The sequence below is a fragment of the Lepidochelys kempii genome, chromosome 3 (assembly GCF_965140265.1).
Source record: "Lepidochelys kempii isolate rLepKem1 chromosome 3, rLepKem1.hap2, whole genome shotgun sequence".
NCBI lineage: Eukaryota > Metazoa > Chordata > Testudines > Cheloniidae > Lepidochelys > Lepidochelys kempii.
In genome coordinates, this window is record NC_133258.1 from 166748662 (window position 1) to 166771683 (window position 23022).

General features: G+C 42.5%; 2 protein-coding genes across 7 annotated transcripts in view; one reads left to right on the forward strand and one right to left on the reverse strand.

Moving 5' to 3' along the window:
- Nucleotides 1-1263, reverse strand: part of PPP2R5A (protein phosphatase 2 regulatory subunit B'alpha) — a 96476-nt gene extending 95213 nt beyond the window's left edge. For both annotated transcript variants that reach the window (XM_073338975.1, XM_073338974.1), the window contains exon 1: nt 383-1263. In XM_073338975.1, coding sequence (XP_073195076.1) covers nt 383-533 — 151 coding nt within the window. In that variant the 5' untranslated portion in view covers nt 534-1263. The remainder of the gene's footprint in view (nt 1-382) is intronic.
- LOC140909520 (uncharacterized) overlaps nt 809-23022 on the forward strand; it is a 66921-nt gene continuing 44707 nt past the window's right edge. For 2 of the 5 annotated variants that reach the window (XR_012158248.1, XM_073338990.1), the window contains exon 1: nt 809-1259. The gene's annotated coding sequence lies outside the window, so the exon portion shown is untranslated. Of the gene's footprint in view, nt 1260-1606; nt 1782-17355; nt 17726-23022 lie in introns of those variants that run through there. The other 3 variants (XR_012158247.1, XM_073338991.1, XM_073338989.1) reach the window with 2 other exon arrangements.

Sequence of the window (23022 nt, forward strand, 5' to 3'; positions counted from 1 at the left end):
AATTGTAACAGAGCTGTTGCACATTTGTTTATATAAGACGAATATGGACCCCCGACGAGACAAGCTCTGGGTCTGAAAGTATTTGTGGTAGGGTTACATCTCCTGACAGTCAGTACTTGAAAAATACAGGGAGAAAAGCGAAAGGAGAATGGTCAAGGAGGACTAAAGGGGCCACCAGAAGACGAGCTCAGGGCTTGGAGATCCAGGAAAGGAAAAAGAGGGAAGACAAGCCTGAGCTAGGGATTGGAGCGGGGAAAAGCCCACAGATGGAGAAACGGGGCAGGCTAGAACGAGCTCAGAATTGGAAAGGTGGTTAGTAGCTCAGCAGTGGGCGACTCAGTGCAGCACCTGTAGCCCAGGGCTGGGGAGTGTCGGGCCGTACCTTTGAGCTGGGGCAGAGGCGAGAGCTCTACCTGGCTGCTCTGACTCCGGAACTGCGAGGAGCCCTGCGAGCGCTTCTGCCTCTGAGCCTTGCGCACCGATTTCCGCGTGAAGCCATCCACCTTCTCCGCTGCAGAGATGGCCGCCGACATGGCTGGGTGGTGAAGAGGGGGGCGCCGCTCCCCAGAAGCATATATCAAAGCGGTGGGGAAGAGGGGCGGGAAAAGGAGCCAAGACCCCCCCCCGCCCAAAAAACGGAGGGGATCCCGACGGCGAGCGGGCAACTTCCCCCGCGCCGCCTCCGAGCGGCCCAATCCCGGCCGGGCTCGCTGACGGAGCCTACTTTATCCAAGCGCTGGGAGACTCCTCAGTCCGAGCCGCGATGTTCCCAAGTTCCTGCTTCGCTCGTAACTTCCTCTCTGCGGAGCCGGCTCCCGAAACTTTCCCTGGCGGAGCCGCGGGGCGGGCACGGCCGCCACACGCTAAACTTTCCGGCGGACGGGACGGGAGCGATCCGCGCGGCTCACGCTCTCCCCGCAGCGAGCGCCGCCCGAGCCGCCAGAGATAGCGCGAGAGCTGGGTTCGCCTATGCCCTCCTCTCCTCAGCCAGGCTCGCCTGTGCCAGTGCGCGCGGAGCTCGCTGTCATGGGCCGAGCTCGCCTGAGAGGCACGTTCCCCCCACCCGCCCCTCAGCCACCGCCGGGAGCCCCCCGCGCCTCTGCTGTCATCATGCTCCCACGCGGCCCGGCCAGCTCAGACCGCGGGTTCCCGAGTGTCTCCGTGTCCCTCCGGGGCCGCAACAGCACCGGCCCGCTCGCGCCGCAAAGCCCCCAGAGCCGGCAAGCGAGAGCGTCCGCGGAACTTGCCAGCGGTAGGAGGTGAGCCCTGAGGGGGAGGGGAAAGAGGCGGGGCATAGGTTGGCGGGGGGTGGTTGGGGTGGCCGTTGCTGCATGCGCGTGAATGATTGACGGGAGAAGAGCAACCAATTAAAAGACCGAGATGGCGGCGGGGGCGCCGATGCCGCGCGACCTCCGGCACGAGTGATTGATAACGGGGTTGGCCAACAGAGCGGGGGAATGTGGGCGGGATGTCTTGTGGCGAGCCGGAGAGTGATCGGAACTGAGTAATGAGGCGGGGTGCGCGAGAGCCAATCCAGAGTGGGGAGCTCTCCGGAGGCGGGACTTTGCATGGCTCGGTCCCTCTGGGCGGGCGGGGCAGGCCTCTTGTCAGGGAGGGAGGCGGCGGAGGCCGCTCTCCGTAGGGAGCGGAGAGGCGCAGGGGGCTGCCGCGTCGCTCCCCTCCGAGGCAGCGCCGTGGGGCCGGGTGTCAGGCACCCGCCCGGCTAACGCACTCCCTCGTGCCAGCTGGAGGGATCGTGCCCCGCGTATCGGCTGCCTCAGGTTGGATCCATGCCAAGTACCTCTCAGGGGTGCTGAGCGAGGGCGAGCGAAGGGCTGCGGCGTGTTGGGAGGTGTCACCAACAGCCGTGCGCGCGGGGATTTCTGTCAGTGAGGTTGCTGGGGTTGACATAAACACGTCGCTTAATAGTCGTTCCAAAAGGGATCCGGGGCCTCCAGCATCAGCCGCACGTGCTGCCTGAGCTACTGAAACGGGTTTTGACCCTGAAGCGTGCACGCTGTTCGTTATGGTAGAAGGGACGAACTGACTTGTGTGTATGTTACTGTTGTCCTCCACTGGCCCCATATCCGATGTTTTCAGGTGTTTCTCAGTTCTCGCTACTGCCAGGAACTGATCTAGAGTAGCTACTCCTGGAGCTCGTGATTCCTGTGCTGTACCTTTTTTTTTTTAAAAAGTGTGACTTTAGTTGATGACCACGGTGACTTAGGCAGTGTGAGTTATTAATTCGTATTAGAGTAGTCCTTAAAGACCCTAACTGAGATGGAGCCCCATGATGTTAGTTGCTGTACACGCATGCTTGACGCTGCGGAGTGCTCAGCACTTTAGCCTGAGTCCAACAAAGCACCTAAGCACATGCTTAACTTTAAGGACATGAAGTACTGGTATCAGTGGTACTACTGACACGCTTAATGCATGCGTTGCTGGGCCAAACTTCTCAGCATCTTGCAGGCTTGACCCCACATGTAGTAAGAGACAGTGTATGGCCTGAAGAGCTTACAGTCTTTAGGTAAAACAGACAAAGGGTGGGAGAAAGGAAGCATTATTCTCCCTTTACAGGTGAACTGAGGATAAGGGATTAAGTAACTTGCCCAATGTCACACAGGAAGTCAGTGACAAACAAGAAACTGAATCCCTGTCATGTCTTAACAACAAAATCTACACTTCTCTCAAAAAGTAGAAATCCTGTGTAATTCACTTTCTAGGAGTTGAACTTGGGCTTCCTAGGTGAAAAACAGCGATCCTAGACTAGACTAAGACTACTAGGAAAGTGTGTGTGCGTACAGTGTACACTCACATTAAAATTTGATTCCACTCCTCACACACACATTGCCCCACATTTGAAACATAAACATTTGGATATCTTAGCTCATGGTCATGTAAATACAGATGATGGACTGGCTATATAGGCATGTGTTTTTCTTATTTTTTTACAGTGTTTTGGCTCTGATTCAGCAAAGAACTTAAGCATCTGCTTAACTTTAAGCATGTACTGAAGTGCCAGTGATTTCAATGGGACTTACATACTTAATGTCTGATGTGTTTAAGTTCTTTGCTGAGTTGTTTCATAGTTTTCATAGATACACAATCCATAACAGCAAAACACAGATTAGGTGATAGGCTTACACAGTTTTGGCGTGCATCTAAATTTACTGTTTTCCAGGTGTCCTGTTGTTGCCATTTGTACATTACCAGATTTTATTATATCACTTCTATTTCCTTATAAACTCCAAGAAAGGACTCAAAGGAAAAAAGAAGCCTGTAACTTCAAAAATCCTACCCACATTTCTCCCCACTGACATGTATTGTGTCAGTGTCATTCCTTCTTTCTTGTTCCTTAAAATGCATTCAGGAATTCATTTCCATATCCCCATCATGTGTTTTTGTTTTGTTCTGCTTTCTTTTAGTGATCTTTATGCAATGTGTATTATGTTCAGAAAAAAAATTATATTGCACCGAACCTGTCCAGCCTCGCTGGTGCTATAAATCAATCTTTCCTAAAGAATGGGGAGCATAAGCTCTTTCTGTTCATTAAGTAAATTCCATGCAGTGTTTTTTTCAGTATTTTAACAAAATTCATTTCCCAAACAAAGTGGCAATGTTTAGCTGCTCATTCCCCTAAATGGCTAACAGGAGATCCTGTTCATGTCTATTAAAGCAAATTCTGGCACCTTTTATCTAGTAGGCCCAAATTTCAATGTATAGAACACAGCACCTTATTCCAGGAGATCATAGGCCAGAATATGTGCCCTCCACTGGTATCGGAGGGAGTATTCCTCTATTCCCACATACTCTCCAATAGCTGTCATTTCCTCCCACACTCATTTTTAGAAAGTGACACTAATCAATGCATTCTATGCACTGTTTTATAGCAACTCAGTCCTTCCCTGATGTTTAGCTGCCTGTTCCCAGTGCAAAACAGTTGATCTTCATCTTAAAATCGAAATCTATGGGTGAAAAGTATTCTATAAATGCTAAGCTCTAAGTTAAATATAATAAACTTTTCTGAGCATTCAACTTCCTTCCCAAGATTTTCTTTAAAGTTAGTAATCTTATTTGGACTGCCAAATTCAAAATAAATAAAATAAAAGTCCACCGCTTGAAGTAACTGAGAAAATGCAAGAAAATGGTTGAGGCTGCTAACTTTCAGAGACCTATCATTAGGTGGAAGTTGTGTTCTGCAGTAATGAAATTAAATCTCTTCAGAAGTCTTGAGTGGGGAACCCACACTGCTACTGAAAATATTTCAGCTAAGAATTTTAGCTTACCTTCATACCTCACCTCTGAAAGAAATATCATTAACAGCTGAGCCAACCCAAGAAAAAAGGAACAATTTACAACTGTTCATTCTGTCAAAAAGTGAGACCTATTTTTTAGTTGGTTTTATTTAACATAATTTTCCTATTTTGGAAAAAATGACAAGACAGCTTCATTGACAAGTTCCTAGAAGACTAAAGTGAAAAGAAAATGTTTGGATCTACGTTCTGCTTTAAGACAGATTCTACTTATGGCTTTTAGGAATGGTGTGCCATTGAGGGGGAGGGGGAAATTACTTTCTATTCAAGATTTTAATATTTAAAGGGACTGTATGAACAAGATTTTTAATTAATTTAAAAAATCCAATTTTTGCTAGCGCTTCCTTTGAATAGTATGTCCTGAATTTTAAAAAAAAATTAATTAAAAAAAAATCTGAAAGGGTTTTTTTGTTCCCCTGTTGATGTTTTTAAAAACAAAATTACTAAGGGTTTGATCCTACAAACAGTTACACAAATAACTTTACAGATGTGAATGGTTCCATTGAAGTCAGTGGGACTACTTGTATGAACCAGGCTAATTGTGCATGCACGTTTAGCGAATTGGGCTACATGAGGGAAACAATGAAACTGACAATACACAAAAATACTGATCCTGCGAAGGCTTATGCATGTGCTTAATTTTACTTACATGAGTAGCCCTATTCTAATGAAGGGATTGTACCCTTAATTCCCAAAGTCAGTCCCAGAGTCAATCACTCTGGAAAGAAGCAGTTCTGTCATGCTCAGTAATAGTCCATCTGGCTCCTTAAGAGATGTAAAGCGTCCCCTTGGGGGCATAAGTTTGCAGCTAACCTTTCCAAGTCACTTAAATGTCTTTGCCAGAAAGACATTCGCTTAGCAAAATTCTGAAGAGCAGGAGTATGTATATAATGAGACAAATCATCAACAGGTTTATTTTATTCAGATTTAACAAATGGTATTTCTGTTAATTGAAATTCAAAACTAAATAAATAGTACATATTTCTATTGCCGTTTCCTAAATGTTTATGTTTGTAGCAAACCAACACTTCATAAATACCAACGAGTGCTATCCTTTACATATTTGTAGTTTTCGGTGATAGAGTTGAACACAGAGACTAGAAAATAAAAAGGAACTATTTCTGTTGGGAAATCTTTGCCTTTTAACTGAAGATTTAGAAACTAGTCCTTTAAGAAATATTTTCTAATGCACAGTGAAGGGAGTAAATCTGTCAATGAGCTGCTAGTCCTGGAACCCACATGAGGAGAGGAAATTCTTGATTTAGTTCTAAGTGGAGCACAGGATCTGGTCCAAGAGGTGAATATAGTTGGACCGCTTGGTAATAGTGACCATAATATAATTAAATTTAACATCCCTGTGGCGGAGAAAACACCACAGCAGCCCAACACTGTAGCATTTAATTTCAGAAAAGGGAACTTCACAAAAATGAGGAGGTTAGTGAAACAGAAATGAAAAGATACAGCGCCAAAAGTGAAATCCCAGCAAGCTGCATGGAAGCTTTTTAAAGACACCATAATAGAGGCTCCACTTAAATGTATACCCCAAATTAAAAAACATAGAAAACCAAAAAAGTGCCACTGTGGCTAAATAGCTAAGTAAAAGAAGCAGTGAGAGACAAAAAGGCATCCTTTAAAAAGTGGAAGTTAAATCCTAGTGAGGAAAATAGAAAGGCGCATAAACTCTGGCAAATGAAGTGCAAAAATATAATTAGGAAGGCTAAAAAAGAATTTGAAGAACAGCTAGCCAAAGACTCAAAAAGTAATAGCAAAAAAAAGTATAAGTACATCCCAGGCAGGAAGCCTGCTAAACAACCAGTGGGGCCACTGGATAATCGAGATGCTAAAGGAGCACTCAAGGATGATAAGGCCATTGAGGATAAACTAAATGAATTTGCTCAATCAGTCTTCACAGCTGAGGATGTGACGGAGCTTCTCAAACCTCAGCCATTCTTTTTAGGTGACAAATCTGAGGAACTGTCCCAGATTGAGGTGTCATTAGAAGAGGTTTTGGAACAAATTGATAAACTAACAGTAATAAGTCACCAGGACCAGATGGTATTCAGCCAAGAGTTCTGAAGGAACTCAAATGTGAAATTGCAGAACTACTAACTTTTGTTTGTAACCTATCATTTAAATCAGCTTCTGTACCAAGTGACTGAAGGATAGCTAATGTGACACCAATTTTTTAAAAGGGTTCCAGAGGTGATCCTGGCAATTACAGGCCAGTAAGCCTGATTTCAGTACCAGACAAACTGATTGAAACTGTAGTAAAGAACAAAATTGTCAGATACATAGATGAACATAATTTATTGGGGAAGAGTCAACATGGTTTTTGTAAAGGGAAATAATGCCTCACCAATCTACTAGAATTCTCTGAGGGGCTCAACAAGCATGTGGACAAGGGGGATCCAGTGGATATAGTGTATTTAGATTTTCAGAAAGCCTTTGACAAGGTCCCTTTGGTGAGCTGTCATGGGATAAGAGGGAAGGTCCTCTCATGGATTGGTAACTAGCTAAAGGGTAGGAATAAATGGTCAGTTTTCAGAATGTAGAGAGGTAAATAGTGGTGTCCCGCAGGGGTCTGTACTGGAGCCAATCCTATTCAACATATTCATAAATGGTCTGGAAAAAGGGGTAAACAGTGAGGTGGCAAAATTTGCAGATGATACAAAACTACTCAAGATAGTTCAGTCCCAGACAGACTACGAAGAGCTACAAAAGGATCTCTCAGAACTGGGTGACTGGGCAACAAAAGGGCAGATGAAATTCAATGTTGATAAATGCAAAGCAATGCACACTGGAAAACATAATCCCAACTATATATATAAAATGATGGGGTCTAATTTAGACCCCACTCAAGAAGAGATCTTGGAGTCGTTGTGGATAGTTCTCTGAAAACATCCACTCAGTGTGCATCGGCCAACAAAAAAGCAAACGGAATGTAGGGAATCATTAAGAAAGGGATAGATAATAAGACAGAAAATATCATATTGCCTTTATATAAATCCATGGTACGCCCCCATCTTGAATACTGCATGAAGATGTGGCCGCCCCATCTCAAAAAAGATATATTGGAATTGGAAAAGGTTCAGAAATGGGCAACAACAATTATTAGGAGTATGGAACGGCTTCCGTATGAGGAGAGATTAATAAGACTGGGACTTTTCAGCCTGGAAAAGAGACAACTAAGGGGGGGGGTACGATTGAGGTCTATAAAATAATGACTGGTGTGGAGAAAGTAAATAAGGAAGTGTTATTTACTCCTCATAACTCAAGAACTAGGGGTCACCAAATGAAATTAATGGGCAGCAGATTTAAAACAAACAAAAGGAAGTATTTTTTCACACAGTGCACAATCAGTCTGTGGAACTCTTTGCCAGAGGATGTTGTGAAGGCCAAGGCTATAACAGGGTTCAAAAAAAGAACTAGATAAGTTAATGGAGGATAGGTCCATCAATGGCTATTAGCCAGGATCGGCAGGTATAGCGTTTCTAGTCTCTGTTTGCCAGAAGCTGGGAATGGGCGAAAGGGGATGGATCACTTGATGATTACCTGTTCTGTTCATTTCCTCTGGGGCACATGGCAGTGGCCACTGTCGGAACAGGATATTGGGCTAGATGGACCTTTGGTCTGACTCAGTATGGTCACTCTTATGTTCTTATCAAAAAGCTTACCAATTGGAATTCTGTCTGCCTCTCAGCAGGTTCCTGACATGAGTTAATGCTTGTTAGAAATAAGTTCTGATTGGAAAACTTAGTGATTGTGGCAGCCGATATAAAGCAAAAAATGGCCAAGGCAAATAAAATAGATATCTAGGCCATAACAAAGAGAAACAAACTAGAAGAATGGATATGCTTAGTAAATCCCATGATGGGATGCTAGAAGTCTAGTATACAGGGGTTGCAAATACTTTCATAATGTAGATCATGTATTAATATAGAATTTTTTTGTGGACCACCTCCGATTCCACTGACTGTTCAAGGATGTTTTTGAAACTTTTCTTCAGAAGTAGAATCATAAAAACAAGAAGCAGTGTTGCTAGTCCTGGGTGTTAAAAAATCATGAGTCTGCGCCAAAAAAATCATGAAGTTTTAAAAAACAGTAAGTTTGGATTCCTTTGATGTGCCCTCTAGTGTCTGAGCCTTTAGCATGCGCTTGCTTCACGTTTTCAAGTTTTCCTCCACAACAATGAGAGCTAGAAACATTTATTTTTTAAAGACAGTTGCGATTCTCATGTAACAACATGAGTCAAGGAGCTGAGTCCTAAACTCAAAATATTGTGACACTCATGATAAAATCATGAGAGTTGGGAACTCTTAACCATTGCCATCAAGGTTCTGAGGGATGTCTTTTTGCCTGTTGGTAAGGCTAGGCCTAGTGGATAGAACAGTGGACTGGGATTCATGAAACCTGGGTTCTGTTTGTGGCTTGGCCCTAGGCCTACTGAGTGATTTTGGGCAAGTTACTTCCCGCTCTGTTACTCAGTTTCCCCATCTGTAAAATAGGGATAATGATACTGATCTCCTTTGTAAAGTGCTTTCAGATCAATGGATGAAAAGCGCTTATTAAGAGGCGGGTGATATTATTATTTATTCCAATCAGTCTGTTTGGTTTCTCCTGCATACCATCCATAACACATTCCTTGCAGCAGGTTAAGTAAACATTATTATTGAAGTTACTGGAGAATGTACATTCATGTTAGGGCTGGTCTACACAAGGAAATATGCCAGTATAAGTATAGTAGTATAATTATGCTGGTATAGTAACTCCGTTAAATTTCCCTGTGTAGACAAGCCCTTAGTCATGGTGGTAAAAGCAGCAACGCTTGTTTCTGCCACAGTGAAATGTGACATTATAGCAAAGACTGCGTCCCATATGGTGCTTAATCTGCAGAAGAACCCCAGCATTTCCATCTTGCTGCATGGGGATGGAGCACCTAAAGAGACCCGATCCACCCTCTTTCCAACAGACCCGACACCCCAGTCACTAAGCACAGAGCATGCAGCAAGTTCACTAAATCCTTCCCAGTGAACACATGAGCCACAGTTTGTGTTTCAGTCTGTAAATTGTTTTTTTGTTTTGCAGGCTTTACTGAACACAATTCATGTGACTGTGCTATTTATGGAGGAGTAAATATTGCCCGGGGTCTGCTTAAAAAGGCCAATGACCTGGATTTTTTTCCGTTTGAATTATCTCCACGAGTCAGACATATTTAACCACTGATTTTTTCCCCCCTTGTTGCTGCAGACTGCAGTCATTTTTAACATCTTGGAACAATACTAACTAAAAAGATCAACATCCAAGGAGAAAGAAAGCCTCATATTGTAAATGGCTAATTAGACAGTATGCTACCCTTTCATTTCTGGAAGCAATTAAATCTAATCCAGAATCACCAATGAATGCATCTATGTAGTATGAATTTTACCTCTAAATATAACCCACTCACACCTTTCACAATGTCCCTGTAATTTAGGTTCATAATTCTGGTTTTGTTAGTTATTATTATTTATTATTATTTTACAGACCCTAATATAGAAATGTAATGAATTAAAAAGTAATTACATTTAAATGGATGCTTTGAGGGGAAGGAGACTTAAACATTCTCTTTGCTGTGCTTGCAGTTTGAACAACAGTATTGTATTAATGCATAAGAACCTGAGCGTGTAACTGCCTAGAAAATATACCAGTCTAGTTTCACTGTCCAGAATGAGTGATGTGAAAGTAAATAGGTAGCATAAGTGGTGGGAATACTTAGCACATCTTTATGTATTCTTTAAAAATGTGCCCATCACATTTGTGGAGTAAATAACATTCTTAAGACTATAAAATTAGTTGATCAATGTCAAACTAAATATAATAGATTCAAACCTGACAGTTATGCTGTAAATATACTCCTCTATCGCCACTTACGCAAAAGCTTGAGAGAAGGTGATGTTAGTGTCCTGAAAGACAACAGATCTGTGGTCTGTCAGACCAACGAGGAAATTAATTCCAGAGTCAAGGGCCTTCTTTCACTGAAAACAGCATAACTCTAAGTGTTCAAATCTAAAGCCTGTCTATGCACAAGTTATAGTGATAGAGCTTATACATAGGTAAGTAAACCAGTGTAACCACACCAATTGAAAGCTCTCACTGCTGCATGTACACTCTTTTAAGCTACTTCACTTTGGAAGCCTTGTATCTACACTGCACAGCATTGTGTTAAAGATTGTTTAGATATCTGTTCATAAATTAAGAGCTGCAGAGTTGGTTGAAACAAAGGGATATATTCTGCCTTTTGCTTGAATTGGTTAATTTTTTTTTCAAAAATTAAATTTCAGCATGAATCAGGAACAAAAATGTTTGCAACATTTATCTTCCCCAGCTTTCTACGGCAGCTCTACTTTTGATCTGTGAGCAACTTCTATTTATATCAATAGCAATATATGACCCAAAGGTTATAAATTATGGCCCAGTCTTAGCTTTAAGCATGCATGTAAGTTTTTGCAAAATTGAGGCCTATATTTATATGCTCTAAAGCCCCAAATGCGCAAGCTAATCTGTATATGAGACTTGATGCAGGCATAATGCTCCATCCATAAGGATCAATTTGAAAGGTCTCAAGGGGTCTGTCTAAAGATCTGAGAGTCAAATGCAGGATGAGAATGTAGGGTAGTAAGTAAGTAGTCTAGCTTCTGTACCAAAATATGTCCTCTCTTTGGCATTCAAGTGACAGGATATAATTAAACAAATTACAAATACACTTTCAATGGATTCTTCATTGTTGCTGTGCTGCTGATAAATCAGAAGAAGATTTTGTTAGACCTGTATAGGACTTATTGTCTAATCATCCATTTTTAGTGGTAGAAGGCTTATCTTTAACCAATGTTTCTTTTTTCTTAATTACTAAATTCACACATTGTATTCATGAGGGATGGACAACACGGACTTGAGTTAGACTTAGCAGACACGGGGGAATGAGCATGCTATGCAAGTTTCCCCATGCGCAACTCTGCCACTACTCCTCAGTCCTCCAAGCCAAAACAAGGAACAGTGGCAGAATTATGCCTGGAGAAGCTTTCTTTTCCATTCCTGGGTATCTCCTTAGCAGAGGCAGCAAGTTAGAGTTGTTGGGAGAAATATTCTGCACCACTAATGAAAGTGATGAAATGCATATTTTTACTGTATCGGACAAAACAAATTTGTTTTCCCTCCTAAATCAGAGGGATTTGCACATGTCCCCCCTGATTAGAATTTCTCCATATTTGTCACCTTTTTTGAGGCTTCATAGCTCATCAGTGGGCTGTTCCACACTTATGATGATAGTTTGCCCTGAGTCAAAATTGTTACTGCAATATCTTCAACTGCCAGCAGCCATCAGTGCCACCTGCAGCCTCCATTAATGTTATTTAAAGAAGTGTTGTTTTATCTCATTTGTGAACTAACACATGTTTTTTCATTCAAATTTATATTCCTAATCAAGGGTTTGCACATTCTCACTGAGAGCATTTTTCAAAATTAAATTAAGTGAAGCCTTAATTGGCGTTCAGTTGATCATAACAAATTGCAGTGACCCTATACATACTGCTCCTTTCTCCCTCTTAATAATGGAGCTGCCAACTTTCAATAAAAGGCCACAGGGAAGATTTCATGGACTTTTTCTTTCTGTAATATACTTGAGATTTGTTCTTTTATTTTAATTTTACACTGTATGTTGCCCTCATTATCCTACTATGATTCAGTTGAGTTTTAGGCAGTTCCTCAATTATATGGCATAGAATGTTTTCTTTATGCTATGCTATTTCAACTTTTATAGTATAGAGCATGTGCTGATTCCTTGCAAAGTTCGGTGCTAGGTATTCCAGATGCATAGGACCCTTGAAATAATATCATAAGACTCAATATAAGACAAAAACCTGACAGATTTATTCAATACATCCATTCTGGGTGAATGCATACTTGAAGTTAATTAAATGGTAACTGAGTGTACTATCCCATCGTGGACTGGGTGGCTTGTAAAGTGTGATATGGATTTTACATTGGCTGTGTCAACTTGGTTGTCCTAAAATACTCAAAAGACTAGTCCCATTACATCTCCATGATACACCATTGCACTCTTGGCAAGGTGGAAAATCATTTTCCTCTGAAGCACCAAGTACTAACCAGGAGGCAGATTATCTGGCCAGAAGGGCCAACGGTATTCTCAGATATAGCATTTCCAATGTTCCTTGATTCAGGGTTCAGTTGTGTCATTAAAGGCACAGCCCCAAATGGATGGTAGCATAGTCCCATCATGTGAACAGCCTACTCTGCTGGCCAAGAATGACCCCATCTCCTTCTCATAACTTTTGGGATGCCATGTTCCAGGAAACATCTGGAGGGCCTCTTGGAGCACAGGGCCTCCAACTGCACCTCAGTGCTGCACAATAATGCAAGAGGAGGGTCTCTTTATGCCCTCCCTTATGCATCTATGAAGTAGCAGAGCACAACCTGGCCCGTAAAGGGTTGGCAAGTATGTTGGGTATTTTTCATTCTGGTATCAAGGAAAAAATGTGATGATTTTGTAATTGGATACACTGTTAATGATGTAAATTAAATACATTTTTGCATACAGGTTCCAAACCACATCACAATAGAAGCATCAGTGCATCTGAGCTAGCATTTGGTATATGGTAGGTGAAAAATAATGCAGAAAGAGGTCATACATTCTTTAAAAATATACCCTAACATAGCAGGACCTCCATCAATTCTTGAGATAGTCAGATCTATCAGTGACTTCAACAGGGTAGCCTCCCAGAATAGACTTTATCTTTATTTGACTGAGTAGTGGGGATTTCAAATACCATGAGACTTATTTCTGCAATTTTATTGACATTGCTGACTATCCCTTTCCCAGCAGTAGAAAAAGGTCATGTTTCAAACTTAAGTTTCTGATAACATCGATCCCCCAACCTGTTTTAAACACCAGTTCTAGTTAATTTGGTTTAAACATAGCTTGACCAGCCATTGTACACAAGGCTAAACCAGGTTTAAAACAGTGTTTTGTATTCTGTCTAGATAGGGGACTAAAACACTGTTTCTGAACTTGGTTTAAACACTATTTGATCCCGTGCCCACAAGCTGGACAAAACTTATATAATACAAATGAACTTGAACTGATTTTTAAATGGTTTATATGACATGGTTCCCAGTGGTCCTAGTGTAGCTGAAGCCTTCCTCAAATAAGGTTCTGTTCAACTGATTAGTAGGATAAAACAGTACAGTCCTTAAAATACTGTCATACCAATAGATGATTCAAACTGAAGCTAGTTGCTCATCCTATTGCCATATTTTTGTCAAATCTTCTTTCAGTCCCAATTTAATTTCTAATAAATATTTGGGGCCAGTTCCTCAGCAGATTTAAATTTACATAGCTCCACTGACTTACGTTGGCTGTGGATCTTCACTCTCTCCTTTCGCAGTAAGGGTCTCAAAAAAGGTATTTTCTCCTCAAATCACATTTATTATAATAATTGTATAGTTTTCATTAACCACTGATCTCTTCTCAATGCTAATAGTCTGTAACTTTGGAAATTGAAGTGTTATTTGCTTAAATGTTGCTGTTGACTCTGTAGACCATAAAATGTGGGTATTGTTTTGCCTTAGTATTTCACTGGGCCATATATACTGAATCACTGATCAGCATTTCACATTGTGTAATGTAATAAGAATACTTAGCCTAAGTGTCTGCAAAGGGCTATGTCTACACTCGAAACCTTACAGTGGCACAGCTGTACCGATGCAGCTACGTTGCTGTAAGAGGTCCTATGTAGCCACTGTATGCTGAGGGGAGAGAGCTCTCCTGTCGACATAATTAAACCACCCACAACAAGCAGCTGTGCACACTATCACTTATGTTGGCGAAACCTACGTTGCATAGAGTTATGTGTTTTTTCACACCCCTGAGTAACATAAGTTTTGCTGACATAAGTGGTAGTGTAGACATGGCCTAAGTAAGCCTCCCAGCATCCCTCCCAACAAGTAAGTATTTTTATTTCCATTTTACAGGTGGGGAAACTGAGGAAGAAACCGATTAAGTGACTTGGCCAAGATCACCCAGAAAATTGTTCAGTGCTGAGATTAGAAATCAGGAGTTTATGCGCTGCTGCTCTAAAAAGGAGCAGCAGGGATTCCTGGCTGACCTGGATGCTGTTTGCTGCATCATACATGCTAACCAGCTAGAAACTGTATGTGCACATTAGCCAACAGATCATGCTCTCTTGAGGTTGGCATGCCTGGGCTCGTGTGTCACCCTCTTTTTCTCATACTGCTCTCTTAAGCACTAAAGAGGTTGGCTTCTCTGCTTCTTGTGCTAAGGGGAGGGAAGAACAGAATCTGACTCTCAGTACAAGCTGAATTCCACATTACTATATTAGGGTCAAGTGACTGATTTGAGAATACTATGAGTTAGGATATACTTTAATCCATAGGCCTGATTCTCCTCTGCCGTCCTCCTTGTTTAGTCGTTTACATCTATGTAAAGTGGGTGCAAAATGCTATCAAGAAAGAATGGTAGAGTTTTAGCCTCCATTTACACAGGTGTAAATGACTACATCAGGAACAAGATAGGACAGAACCAGGCCTCATGCTATCATCTTATTTGCTTTGAGCTCACTGTAGGTCCCAGTATTGAACTAACAACTCAGTTTCTACTCAGGCAAACTGCCAGTAAGAAAGCAGTGGGAATTTTGCTTAAGTAAGGACTTCAGGATTGGGCCTGACAGTTTGTGTGAATGCCAAAAATTATTTTAAAATAGTTCGTAGAATATCATCATAAGATAATGTAACATCACAGTGGGCGATCTATTTAAACTGTTGCACATTAAAACATGAGTGGGTTCATGACATCACTTTTTTGCAGTCTTGCTCTCTGTTGAGATTATTACAAAAGGCCCTACTGCAGATTGGAAATTTAAGTACAGGAAAAAATAAGTGCCCTCCAATTTCTCTGGAAGGTAATAATACAGTAGTGATTTTAAAGTAAAAGTATGTGTGTCAATGAGAATCTTTCTGAGGTTGAAGTTAAGGTGCATTTGGCTGATGGAGGAATTAGTGGGTACTGTGGATGATTGTATCTGATAACAAAAGGGAGGTGGTGATGAGGAGTATGATTCCATTTGGGTCTTGTGATGTTTATTTGGTAAGGTGTACTGATGCTGGAAAGGAGGTTAATTATGCTAATGATGACTAATCAGAGGATTTCCTTGCCTTTAGTTATTGTGTGGATAAAAAAAAATTTGCTCTACCACTGACTTGCATGAACTTGGTCAAATCATTTAACCTCCCTCTACCTCCATTTTCTCCATGGGGATAATCATATGTGCCTAATTTACTGGGGTATTATAAGGCTTACTGTTTGTGAAATAGGTTGTGATTCTCAAATAAAGGTACTTCAAAGTATAAAGTGTCATTTTTTGATTGAAATATAGTACATGTCAGATTTTATATACTGAAAAACCTTGAAAGCATATTTAACTGGCTTTAATGAATTATAGTTACATTATAAGAACATAAGAATGGCCATACTGGGTCAGACCAAAGGTCCATCTAGCCCAGTATCCTGTCTTCTGACAGTGGCCAATGCCAGGTGCCCCAGAGGGAATGAACAGGTAACATCAGGTGATCCATTCCTTGTCGCCTATTCCTAACTTCTGGCAAACAGAGACTAGGGATCTATTTGTCAGAAGCTGGGAATGGGCAACAAGGAATGGATCACTTGGTGATTACCTGTTCTGTTCAGCCTAAATGAAAACCAAAGAATTCAACTTGTAAATTAATCCTATCTCAGATTACTTAACGCTACCTTAAAGGCACATATTTTGGCTAAGTTGCTGTCATGTCAACTCTTGTCCGTGGACATGAGAAAAATCTACATAACAACTGAAAACAATCCACATAGTAAGAAAACAATTTCATATCTGTGTTTATGGAACATTATACAACCCGCTGATTGTTCAACTACAGTTTAATTTATCAGAGCAGATATGTTTTTTCCAAATTTGCAAACAAGGCTCTTTTGCTCCTTATAAATTCCCATAATTCTTATGCACTAGGCAAAAGTGTGTTTGATTTGTAATATAAATAATCTTCTTACAAGTAAGTTTATCACTGTATAAAACTTATCCAGCATCTAACATTGGATTAGGAAAAGAATGTTTTTATGAGCTAGTAGAGCTCTTATTTCTTACAAGCCAAGAGTTGTAAAAATATAATTGCAATTCCTTCTGGCTGAGATAAGAACGGTCAGTACCAGACAGGGTTTTACTTCACATGCAAGGTAGAGGCACAACACTGTTTTGAAAACAGGACCAAAGTCAAGGATTTGTGCTCTTAAACATGACCTGCTAGTAATTTTGAATAAATCTAGCTATTTTAGGATGATATACTGGATACTCCAAATTACCAAGGCATATAGGGTTAAATTTTAATCTTTGAAAATCTTGATAAGCTTCAGTACACTTTTAGCACATTTGCCTAGTAGGAGATTTTTCAAGTCTAATTAGTGGTACCACAGCCACCTATCCAAAATTGAATCAATTTGTTATTCTTCTAGCTTTAATTAAGTGATATATTCATTTAAGCAGTGTCAGGGTGAGCTCCACCCTGACATCTGGTGGTGAGGTGTGGCAAGTTGTGGAAAAGAACTTTGGGGGCCAATCTCATTTGCATAGGTACACCCACCCCACCTAGAATGAGGTCATAGCTGCCCAAATGGTCACTTTGGCTGCTGTGGGATCCCCAGTGTCTCTGTTATTGGGGCAGGAAGAATAAATTGTTATTACCCTGATTATGGGAACTGTGCTTGGAACTGTACTTGGCCTTTTGTTATGATGGAGGGACTCACCATCAACTAAATAGCACTCGCTAGGCAAGGGTCATGGGTTCCAAAACTCTGTGAATTGAGAGAGGTTGGGGACAAGTATTAATACTTGGTGGTATGGGTCCCTTGGTGAGGGTCTTACATGCTAATTGCACTTCCTCCTCTCTCCACTGTGGAATATCAGAGCTAATTTAATTTCATTAGGAGTCTAGTTACATGCTGCTGAGCTCACTTTGGGCTAATGGTGCACCAGCACTGAGGCTCCTTTACAAGCTGAATTCACTAAAGAGCTGAACTGACTAAGAGCTGAAATCACTGAGCATTGTGTTAAGTAGTGTGGGAGCCTGAAGATATATTGTAGAGAAGTTTGCCGGCTGGAGTGCCTTGTGGACAGGCTGGTGGAGCAGTTCATAGGACGGCGGGAGCTGCTGGTAGGACGCAGAGCAGTTCGTGGGACGGTGGGAGCTGCTTATGGGCCGCGGAGCGGAGCTGAGCGAAGCAGTTCGTGGGGCGGCTGGTGGAGCGGAGCGGAACGAAGGCCTGTGGAGCTGTGGAGCGGTCAGCTTCAGATCATGTAAGGTACCTTTTACCCCCGCCCCCATCTCCACCAAAGCTCTGCAGATAAGCTTTTGAACTCTGGGGCTGCCCTGACCAGGGACAGAGACTTTTGGGTCATTGGACTTTTGGGACTTTGGGTGATTTGGGGTTGCTGGACTCAAGAACCAAAGGGAAAGGGCATGCCCCAATTTGCTTGCGAGAGGGGAAGTATTGCCTCTGGGAGGCGCACAGCGGGGGTGGTATATATTTGTCCCAGGTCACTGGGTGGGGGCTCAAGCCGGTTTGCATTGTGTTACTGGAATGGATCCCCTAGATATTGAACCCGGCCCTTGTTGCTGTCAACTCTGACGGGCAGAAGGGTTACATTCAGTAAACTAGAATTTGATCTCAGATGCTTATCTTTAAAATCTGACATCTGGAACATTAGGGGATGTTTTATGATAAGCAGTAATATGTTGACGTTAGAACCTAGCCTATTATTCTTTTTCCTGTAAGATTTTTCTGGGGCCTGTTGGAGATATGGCTTGTGCTTTGTTCTGCTACCACTGCCCTCAAAAGTAAAAAAACAAAACAAAAAACAAACTTAAGAGCCAGGCTCTTCCTGGTGTCTTGTTAGCTAAAGAGCTAAGACCCAGGAGTAAGAATCCTTCAAGATAACTTCAAAAGGCAAGTAATTTTCTCTCATCTGCCCTTATCTCTGGAGGGCACAAAAGATAAGAGCTTTTGAGATATCAGATAAGTTGCTTATTTGCATGCTGATCCCTGTAAACTAGCAAGAGATAGATCAAATCTGCTTTGAAAGGAGTAGACACTGGTGTCTCTAAAAAGACATCCCACCTGCTATGAACAGCCAGAGTCTTTACACTGAATTGGTTTTAGATTATTAGGATCATTTGTTCCAGGTCCAGAATACTTAAACACAGATAAAAACTGGCTGTACATGTCACTTTAGATCTACATTCATAACGGAGAAACAATGTGCATTTTTGAATTTGTGACCAGACAATGTTACTGTTATGAGGTGCATGAAACCTTGTTAGGGTCGAGTTAAAACCTCGCTGAGACTGATGGGTTTGAACTCACCCTTCAATTAACATAACTGTAAGGATAAATTAATCACAAGCCCCTACCTAAAGATAAAAGGGTTGTGAACCTGCACAGGACTGAGTGAGTGGAGGTTTTTTGGTTATTTTGCTGAGTACTATTTATGTTTTCTGTGGGGGGTGGTTTCAGAGTAACAGCCGTGTTAGTCTGTATTCGCAAAAAGAAAAGGAGTACTTGTGGCACCTTAGAGACTAACCAATTTATTTGAGCATGAGCTTTCGTGAGCTACAGCTCACTTCATCGGATGCATGCCGTGGAAACTGTAGCAGACTTTACATATACACAGAGAATATGAAAAAATACCTCCTCCCACCCCACTGTCCAGCTGGTAATAGCTTATCTAAAGTGATCATCAGGTGGGCCATTTCCAGCACAAATCCAGGTTTTCTCACCCTCCACCCCCCCACACAAATTCACTCTCCTGCTGGTGATAGCCCATCCAGAGTGACAACTCTTTACACAATGTGCATGATAATAAAGTTGGGCCATTTCCTGCACAAATCCAGGTTCTCTCACCCCCCTCCCAAAAACCACACACACAAACTCACTATCCTGCTGGTAATAGCTCATCCAAAGTGACCATTCTCCCTACAATGTGCATAATTAAGGTGGGGAGAACACACAGAAACTGAGAACAGACAGAGGCAAAAAGCAAGAAAGACAAGCAGTAACCTGTGAGCACAATGTGACCCTGGAAAAAGCTAGAGAAAGAAATTTTGGGTCTGGTGTTTGCTAAAGCTTGGCTCTGAGTAAACTTTTGGCGATGATTGGAACTTGGCAAATGCTAGTTAGAAATCTTATGAAAAGAAAGATCCAATTTGCAGGGCACATTTTAAGAGGTTTAATGGGTAGTGCATGTTCACGGGCACTGGAAGGGGAAAAGTTGATAGCAGAAAAACATGAGGTAGAAAAAGATCTTGGATGGATGTTGTGGTATCCCGAGTGGATCAAAAGGACTATTAATCCACAAAGAAATTAGGAGAGGATCATACAGAATGGGCTACCATGGTTGCAGATCTCCAGTCATGAAGATGCCATATAAGAAGAAGTAGTTGGCTGAAGAGGCTTAGGGCTGTAAGCTAAGAAATTGCTCATTTATTTCTTGGTTTCCCCCGTGTTCAGAGAACCAAGACTTTTTACATGCCTTTATAAAGGCAAGGGTAAAAACCTTTAAATCCCTCCTGGCCAGAGGAAAAACCCTTTCACCTGTAAAGGGTTAAGAAGCTAAGATAACCTCGCTGGCACCTGACCAGAATGACCAATGAGGAGACAAGATACTTTCAAAGCTGGAGGGCGGGGGCGGGGAACAAAGGGCTCTCTCTGTCTGTGTGTTGTTTTTGCTGGGACCAGAGCAGGAATGCAGATCAGATCTCCTGTAAAGAGTTAATAAGCAATCTAGTTAGATATGCATTAGATTCTGTTTTTGTTTAAATGGCTGATAAAATAAGTTGTGCTGAATGGAATGTATATTTCTGTTTTTGTGTCTTTTTTGTAACTTAAGGTTTTGCCTAGAGGGATTCTCTATGTTTTGAATCTGATTACCCTGTAAGGTATTTACCATCCTGATTTTACGGAGGTGATTCTTTTACTTTAATTAAAATTCTTCTTTTAAGAACCTGCTTGCTTTTTCATTGTTCTTAAGATCCAAGGGTTTGGGTCTGTGTTCACCTATGCAAATTGGTGAGGATTTTTACCAAGCCTTCCCCAGGAAAGGGGGTGTAGGGCTTGGGGGGATTTTGGGGAGAAAGACGTTTCCAAGTGGGCTCTTTCCCTGTTACTTTTGTTAGACGCTTGGTGGTGGCAGCAATAAGGTCCAGGGACAAAAGGTAACATAGTTTGTACCTTAGGGAAGTTTTAACCTAAGCTGGTAAAAATAAGCTTAGGGGTTTTTTTCATGCAGGTCCCCACATCTGTACCCTAGAGTTCAGAGTGGGCAAGGAACCTTAACACCTTGTAAATAAGCAAGATTGCATCAAAGAAAATATCAGACTCCATCAATTTCTGTTTCCAGCTGGAACATCCCAGAGTCTGAACTTTAACTAGTTGCTTAGATGAAAAAGGAGCAACAGCATTTGTTGAAATCCCATTTCCTTTCCCTTCTTATTTCCATATAGATCTTACTAAAGGATTGGAGTTAATCCTCTGCTACACTTCTTCTCATTCCTTTCTTGATTATGTTGTTGCCTTACTGTAGGCTGTGTGGCCATCCCTTCTTCTCAGTCTCTGAGGGAGGCCATGCCTCCTTGCTGTCACATACCTGCAAAGGTGAGCTCAAAGGGGGGGGGGAATTAGCTACATCTAGTGTTCCAGCCAGGCAGAGCAGGATGGCAGCCAACAGTAGGCTCTGACCTGCAAGCAGGACAGAGTGATTAGGTAGTCCCTGAGCCCCAGGCCGTCAGCCAGAATGGGACAGTCAAGCAATGGGTTGGCTCTGGCCTTCAAGCAGGGCAGAGCAGCCAAGCAGTCTATGAGCCCTAGGCCCAGTCAGGGCAGGGCACCAATAAAGTCTAGGGGCTTAGGTAATGGTTGCCTGAGGAGCGCAGGCCTAAAGATGGGGGAGTACTGCCACCCCACAGGGTAGGGTGGCAGCAGGGATGCAGGCCCGCCCAACTCCACAACATCCCAGCCCAGAGCCCTAACGGTGGCAGAGTGGCCTGCCACTGGGTCAGCAGGGATCCACCCACAACTGTACATACTGACCTTGTATCAGGCTACTTCCCAACCAGACGGTTGCCTGCTTTCTCTGGGATGCTTCCTACTCTCCCCATCAGGTGTATTTGTGTCCATCATCTCGGGGAACGCCAGCCAGGTGGCAGCTCCTCAGCGTCTTGGTCGGCCGGCAGCCCGGGGAAATCTGGCCAGTTCTCAGGCAGCAGCTCCTTGGCGCCTTGGTCGGCCAGTGGTCCTGAGAGCTCTGGCCAGTCCTCAGAAGGCAGCTCGTCTGCTGGCTCTAGCAAAAGGCAGGATGCTTCCATCTCCCATGGCAGCTCTACCACAACTGAGCTGCACGCCCACCTTTTGTACTTCCCCTTCCTGACCCGCCCATCCACTTCCATCGGGACAGACACGGCTCTCCTGGTTCAGCCCACGAAGGGGCTTGTTGTGGTCCCTCCTTCTCACTTTCTGAGGGAGGCCACACCTCCTCACTACACTTGCATACTTTACTTTTACTTTTCACTCTGGCCCACTTTTTGTGTTGTGTAGGCTCTGATATTTGCTGTTTTATGGTTTCTTTCCTGCTAGAATGGACTCGGCCTAAACTTTGTGATATTTATCTAACAGCTGAAAACCAGAGTGTACTTCAAAATCTCAGTGTTGTTGGCAGATCGTAAGCAAATAAGATGTTTGGGGCTGGCTCAATAATGTAGCATGTAATCACTGTAAGGCTACATGAGAGAACCAGGTTTGATTGTCAGGGCTGGGCGTGGAATGGAAGCAGGGCTCTCGACTGTGGTGGGGAAAGTGCCAGAAGATGGTTAATACTAACCTCCCTCCCTTTCCTCAGCTGATAGCACTGACAGTCTACGAAGGGAGTTCCTTCCAACTGAAATGTTCCTTCATTTCATTAGCTCACATTGGAGAATTTAGGCTCTGAGGAGATCCCTGCTGACAACCCAGTAGAGAACTGTTCTTCATGCAGTCTCCAGCCGTACTATGTGGTTTTGAGACGAGATAAGTGTGTAGAAGACACTTGAAAAAAAAAAAACATCTCTCCTACAGAAGCCTGAGAGATTGCACTTCTGTAGGTTATGTACATTTTCTGTGCACCATAATCTTTTTTATTTATATTCCAGTAGCACCTAAATGCCTTGATTGGATCCCCATTATACTGGGACCGCTACAAATGTATAGAAATACAGTAACTGCTCCAGATTACACCCCAATCCTCCAGAGACTTACATATGTCCTTAACTTTAAGCTTGTGAGTTGGCCCCTTGAATTCTCACCGAAGCAGACAAGACAGACAAAGGGTGGGGGAAAGGGATACAACATACAAGAGGTCAGAGTGTCTAGCAAATGTCTTCTTAGGTCTAGAGACGTTTTCTGTTTTCTGTTGTTGTTTTTAATGGGGATAAGCTGGATAACAGGGAAAATGTAGGGAGTGAAAAAGAGAGGGGAGAAGAGAAGGGAGGAAGTGCCAGCAGAAGACTGAAGAGCAGCAGATTGGAACAGAGTTAAAAGTTCAAAAACAGACCTTCTTCTATTTAA